The sequence below is a fragment of the Physeter macrocephalus genome, chromosome 8 (assembly GCF_002837175.3).
Source record: "Physeter macrocephalus isolate SW-GA chromosome 8, ASM283717v5, whole genome shotgun sequence".
Taxonomy (NCBI): Eukaryota; Metazoa; Chordata; class Mammalia; order Artiodactyla; family Physeteridae; genus Physeter; species Physeter macrocephalus.
Window position 1 is genome coordinate 22175633 of NC_041221.1, and position 7003 is coordinate 22182635.

Genomic DNA, 7003 nt, shown 5'->3' on the forward strand with positions numbered 1-7003 from the left:
AATGAAGAGGGTAAGGGAGAGCCAAAGGAGACAAAGGCTCAGGAGAGGATGTAACTAAAAGTGCAGAAGAAGGAGCATCTCATTCCAATTAGGGCAACCAGGAACAAAGGTCCCCATGGAGAAGGATTGAGATAAATGGAAGAGGCGGAGGAAGAAGGTTTTGGGCTATACTGTTTTTTTCATAGCATTTATAACAGACTGCTCTTACCTCTTTGTGTGGCTATTTAAGTCTATGTAATCAAGTCTCCATAAAAACCCAAAAGGACCGGATTCAGAGCTTCCAGGTTGGTGAACAGGTGGAGCTTAGGGGAGAGTGGTGCCTGGAGAGGGCAAGGAAACCCCACACCCTTCCCCATACCTTCCCCTAAGATGTCTTTCATCTGGCTTTCCTGAGTTATATCCTTTTGTAATAAACTAGTAATCTGGTAAGTAAAATGTTTCTCTGAGTTTCAGGAGCTGCTCTAACAAATTAACAGAGCCCAAGGAGGGGGGTCATTGGACACCCCAACCTATAGCCAGTTGGTCAGAAGCACAGGTCACGTGACAACCTGGACTTGTGACTGGCATCTGAAAGGGGGCTGGTGGGGAGCGGGCAGTCCTGTGGGACTGAGCCCCCAACCTGTGGGAGCTGGTGCTGCCTCCAGGTAGACGGTGTCGGGATGGAGTTGAATTGCGGGCCCCCAGCTGGTGTTGGAGCTCTGCTGAGTGCTGTGTGGGACACCCACAGCCCGCCCCCTTGGCCAACGCGTACACTGTAGTTGGGTGCAGAACCCTTTTATCCCGAAACTTTACCTTGGCCATAATGGGACAATGAAGCATCTGCAATGAACTAAAGAATTTTAATCCGTGCTGAATTTAAAATTTAGAAGCTTCTCCCTCCAAACACCCCCCCAAAACCCTACTTAAGTTGCTGTTTTTTACATCTTTATTCCTTTATTTAAAAAAATATATGTGTATGTGTGTGTGTATATATATATATATATATATATATAAAGCTCCTATACCAATACAAAATATTATTAACTAAAGGGTTATTTTTGCATAAGTCTACAATTATATATGTTTCCATCCAACGTACTAGTCTATTTTTCATTGCTCCTTTTCCTTACCATATATTACTTCCTCTAACAAAATACAAAAGAAAAAAACGGGAGATAAAATTTCTTCCTTACATTTGTTAGAAGAGGAAACAAAGGTCTCTCCAGAATATATTTTCTGTTAGCAGATAACTGTCACAAAACACAAGACTTAAAATTATGACACTTACTCATGACATTCCTTTATTGTATTTGAGCGATTGTTTGATGTATAAAAGTATCTGATACCAGTATTAAATGAAGGTTAAAACTAATTTTAAATTTGCTACTGATAAGTGTATACATGGTATAAGGAAACTAGAGACCCCTTTCAGATCACCACAGTCCATAAATAAATGGCTAATTTGCAAGTTCTTTCACTATTTGAGTTCTGAAGTCAGTATTCATTCTTGTTACCAGTGACCACCAGAGTTCTGAGAAAATAGTTTTCTTTGTAAATATTCCACTAATTCAAGTCTGGATTTTAGCATCTCAATCTCGTAATAGGGAATCTGTAAAGAGAGGAAAATAAATCCATCCTCATCCTTCATAATCGGAAATTACCTTGGGTTTGGTTACCCTGTCCGCTATCACACCCTCCCCACAGCAGCGTGTAGGCTCCCAGCAGGCAGAGATCTCAGCGGTGCCTATAACGGTGCTGCCAGGTAGCAGAGGCTCAACAAGAGGTAGAATGTCTAAATAAGAATCAGACATGATCCCTGCCCTCAAGGAACTTACAAGTTAGGTGCTAACTTAAAATATACAAAAAGTAGGCAGTAATACTAAGCAGAACATGCAAAAAAAATTGGGGCTCTAGTGCTGAGACGGAGTCGACACTTTAGATTAGGGGGAAAGGTCAACCTGAGCTGGGAGTTGACGAACAGCCAGAATTTAGACACGCAGAGAGGTGGGGACCACCTGACTCGCGTCGGCAAGGGACAAAGGCCAGACAGAAGAGACCACTGAGCTGGGAGCAGAGAGCCTGGCTGCGGGCAGACCTCGAAGGGTCTAGAATGTTGAGATGTAGATGTAGTCTTTATCCCATAAGCAGTGAAGAAACAATGAAGGTTTCTAGGCACACACTGGCACGATTCACTGTAGGAAAATTAATCTGGGTATGTACAAGACGGAAAGGAAAAAAGTCACCAGACAGGAAGGCAGAGAGCAGACTGGTAGACAGCTTAGAGAATGGAAAGCTCCATGGACACTCATCGCGACTCATCACCTAAGACCTTGCTAAAAGATCTACGATGTAAATACAAACAAGAGTCTTAAACATTAAAAACTGATGAAGATCCTGCTTTTAATGGGTCATCTTGTCCATTCTAGTCATTAAATCAAAGGGAAATTAAAACAAAACGGGTATTCCAATAATTGAGTAATTCTAAAAGCAAAGTAAAGCACAGCTTATACAGAATTTAGGTATGTCTCCCTTTTGGAAAAGAGAAAATTTGAAAATTGTGACTTCAAATTACAAATCAAGAGACTTAAGCCTAATGAACAAATGTGGCATTTAAACCAGACTCAAGAGTCTTGGCCCACTGGGCTGGCATACTACTTAGTATCCTGGAAAAAGCAAATCTGAACTAGAAATGGCTTTTAGGAAAAAAAAAAAAAAAAAAAAAAAGGCAAAACCATACCTGGACAACTTGATAACCAAGTAAGTACAGATGTCTCTGTTTAGTAGCTTCCTTTCCCAGTAAGTGTTTGCTATTCAAACAAAATCTTTTTGGACCATCAATGCACAGTGCTACCCTAAAAAACCAAAGAGGAGAGGGAAACTTAATTTTTAAAACAATCCGAAGTATTTATATGGTTTTGGCTGCCAGAGTTTATTTGGGATTTGGCTATTCCTTCGTGCCAATACTATTTTCAAATGAATCATGACTGTTATCCATTAATCTGTTGAAAAAGCACTCAACTTAATTAAATTAAGGTTCACAAGATAGTACACGGAATTTCCAAAACTGGTATGCCATAGTGTTTTAATTTTCAGAACCATGTCTACTTTTTTCACTTTCTTAAGAAAACAATCCCTGTGTATGAACCTCAACAAGTCTTATAACATATAAACCACAACAGTTTTCTTTACCTGTTATGTATATCTTCATCAACTGTAAATGGTAATACAAATCCGTCTTCATCTAATTTAATTTCAACATCTGGTAAGAGAAGAAAGGAAAAATTCTTCATGTGACACCCTCACAAACACTAGCTTCCTTTTCTCCTTGCTGTTTTGATCTCTTCCATACTGCATTTATCAACTGGGCAGAAGGCTGCAAAGTAATGACCACACCAGACAACGGTGAGAATTTTAATTTAATCAGAGCTTTGCCCAACCAAGTCGGCTTTAAACTGAGAGGGCCTCCACTACACTAAAACCAGGAGGGGGCCCTCAAGGTATCTGGGGCACGATGTGACTCACACACACTTCTACTCTCCTTACAACAACTGGTGGGAATAGTGAAGAAAATCCTTTGAGTAAAGTCAGACACCTGCGCAACTGGCACCTTGCACCCCTGGGGCTCCAGTGCCCAGGGAAGGTGAAGCGGCCGGCAGCCCAACACGTGGGCCCTGGGCGCCAGCAGGCTCCCCCTTCCTTCCTTGTCAAGGGAGCCCATAAAGGAGGGGAGTGAGATGTGACCACCTGAAGCCTAGAAACGCTGTCCTCCCTGAGCTCACTGTCCTTTACTCATCAATTTGAAAGGAGAAGGACTTTGTAGTCAGCGCTGTCCGCGATGATGCCAACGCTTATACCTGCCACTGAGCACTTCAAGTGCAGCTAGTGCGACCGGGGACCTGAACTGTGAATTTTCAAAACTGGAATTTTAAATTTAAGTAGCTACTGGTATGTGTGGCTATTACATTGGACAGCACTGGCCAGGAGGATGAGAGCAGCTAACAATTACTGAGCACTTTCTGTCTCCCAGGTATTAGTCGGAGTTACCTCATTTTGTCCTTAAACAAGTCTTTGAGGTCACTACTCCTCTTACTCTCATCTTGCAGATGAAAACAAGCCAATGAATGCCCCCAAAGGATGCCCAGAGGCATTCGGCTACTATGTGGCTAACATGGAGTCCTGACTCTTCAGCCCTACCGCCCACCCCTGTTCCAATTTGCCTTCAGGGAAGGGCCAACTTCATTTTGTTTCCAGACCTTTGGTGGCTACTGAGCCCCACGTGTTCCATCAGAGGACAGCACGCTGAGGTTTCGTTAACAACAACAAAACTCCCTACTACTTACCTATCGTGTAACAATAGGGTGTTAACACTTTTGAAGCAAAATACAATCTTGCTCCTAAAAGGTCAATCAGTCCAATCATCACAGATTTATAAAGCTGAAAATCCATGGGGGTCTCCAGGGAAGAGCACGGAGTAAGAAACGATTTCACTCGATATATAGGAAGAAGTTTTGGACCCTAAAAATGTATGTGCAAACATGAGAAAGAAAAATAAGATACAAAATCAGAGAATAAAATGAAGGTTGCCTGAATATAAAAGTCTGATCCAATATTACTTTATAGGCATGATGCTTCTCCAGGACTTAGGACAAATACCTTTCTCCAAATGACAATGCCAAATATTCCTGTTATAGTTCAAGCCCAATAGTCCAAAATATCTTTTAAATGTGTTTTAAATGTAGCCAATGGTCACAGAAAGAAAGCAAGCAAGCAAGCAAGCAAGAAAGCTCAAGAAACATCTTTGGAACTCTCAGAATTGCTTTAAGGGCCTTGAGGAAACACAGTTGAAGTTTTTAATAGTGGAAATTGTGAGGAAGCTGACATTCCAGTTTAGAAAGAAAAGGACAGCTATGTAATAATGGTGCTGGCAATTGGTTATCCATCTGGAAAAGAACCAAGTTAGAGTTCTGCCACACATTACAGACTATCATCTATTTCAAGTAGATTAAAGATCTAAATATAGTATGGAAAATAATATTTTTTAAAGTTAGTAAAATATTTATATTACCTTAGGAGTCATGAAATATTCCTAAACAATATAGGAAACCCAGCAGCCATAAAAAATGAATAACTTGACTACAGAAAACTTAAAAATTTCTGTATAGCAAAAAGGCATCATAAACAATATAAAATTAAAACTAAAAAAATTTAAAACCACGAACCAGGAAGAAATATGTACAACGTACTTAACAGTTAATGTGTTTTACAATGTGTTCTAGGACAAAAAACAAATACAAAAGAGAAAGACAAACAACCCTATACAAACAGGAATTAAGGTGTAACAAAGGCAATTCATAGCAAATGTAAATGACCAGTAAACATTTGAAAATATGCTCAACTTCATTATCGCTCGTTAAAGTGCAACTGAAGCATGTGACATGACATTTCACTGAGTCAAATGACAAAATTAAAGGGACTAAGGAACACACTGCAACAGAAATGGGGAGACGTGGTCACCTTCATTCACTGCTGGTGAAATACGACATCTACAACTATACGGGAAAAAAAAAATCTGTCAGTCTCTATTGAAAATTAATCCAGTAATCCCACATTCAGGAATCTAGTCTTTAGATTAAAACAACCAAAAGGTCCCAGTATGACAGGATATGTAAGTATGTTTATGACAGCATGGCTGATCAAGACAAACGTTGGAAAAAGCCTGAAAATCCATCAATGGTGGGACAGTAGAATAAATACCGTGAAATATCAGACCATTCTTTAAAAGTATACATTTGATCTTTACCTATTACCCCTGAAGAATGTCCATGATATACTGGGAATAAAAGCAAATTGTAGTTTGAATAGTCCCATTCCATGAAAAGAGAGAAACTAGATGGTGTTTATGAGCTACTCATAAACATGGTTCAGTCAAGTACGGAGAACCAGGCAGGAATGAGCAAGTCTGGAGGTACCATTTCTGATCCTGAACAACGTGCCCGATTAAGTTAGGAGAATGAATCCTTAGAAAGCTCTATACAAAGCTCGAACTCCATGTAAACTGAATTCTATCACGTAAGAGTGAAACTTCTGCTTGGTTTAAGAACATACTCAGGAATGGTTCAGGATTTGTTCGTGCATAAATTCACACTTCTATATCCAAGAGCCATGGGGAATGCTAAAACCCTTTAAAATCCCTAGAGTAAGTCCAGGAACACTAAGACTCATAAGCCTGCCGTACTTGATAAAACCTTCTAAGAATCTTACACCTTAGAGGTGTAAGAAGTAGGAAGTGGTTCTTTCAAGGACAAGAACACAGGAATAGGGTCAATTTACTAGAGAAAAGGCTATCTGGTGGCAACTACTCCAAGTGAATGAAAATTCTGCTTTCTAATGAGGTTACTGAGACAGCTCAAAAGAGAAGGAACTTAAAAGATTCGGGAGCGGGGGAGGTGTTGGAGAGGAAGAAGGCAAAAGAATACCATCCCTGTAGGGAAACAAAGCAATGCAGCTCACGCTTTTACCTTATAGAACGGGCATTCTAGAATCGCGGTTAAGAAAAGTTGGGTCAGTTGTGCTAGGCTCAGTCTGTCCAAATAGGACTCTTCACCTGAAATAAAAAGCATCCCAGTCATAGTTAAGTTTGAACTTTGGTGTGTGTAATAAAAGAATATCCAGAATGCACATTAATTAATTCACTCCAGTAAGGTACTTTTAAATGACACTAGGAAAAGAACTTGTTAGAAGTAATTATACCTTCTTGCCTCCCATCTCAATGAAATCTCATTTTGGCTTCCCAGAACGCAAGCTCCTAACTTGAGAATATAATTAAAAGTGACAGGGCTTCCCTGGTGGCGCAGTGGTTGAGAGTCCGCCTGCCGATGCAGGGGACACGGATTCGTGCCCCGGTCCGGGAAGATCCCACATGCTGCAGAGCGGCTGGGCCCATGAGCCATGGCCGCTGAGCCTGCGCATCCGGAGCCTGTGCTCCGCAACGGGAGAGGCCACGACAGTGAGAGGCCCGCGTACC

General features: G+C 40.8%; 1 protein-coding gene across 2 annotated transcripts in view; it reads right to left on the bottom strand.

Annotated features, from left to right (window-relative positions):
- Positions 1-1280: 1280 nt before the first annotated feature.
- FASTKD3 (FAST kinase domains 3) overlaps positions 1281-7003 on the bottom strand; it is an 8733-nt gene continuing 3010 nt past the window's right edge. Inside the window, exons 3-7 of one of the 2 annotated variants that reach the window (XM_024124622.3) lie at positions 6498-6583; positions 4320-4494; positions 3169-3238; positions 2717-2831; positions 1281-1588 (exon numbers count right to left, since the gene is read on the bottom strand). In XM_024124622.3, the coding sequence (XP_023980390.1) occupies positions 1490-1588; positions 2717-2831; positions 3169-3238; positions 4320-4494; positions 6498-6583 (545 nt within the window). In that variant the 3' untranslated portion in view covers positions 1281-1489. Of the gene's footprint in view, positions 1589-2716; positions 2832-3168; positions 3353-4319; positions 4495-6497; positions 6584-7003 lie in introns of those variants that run through there. The other variant, XR_003680863.1, reaches the window with a different exon arrangement.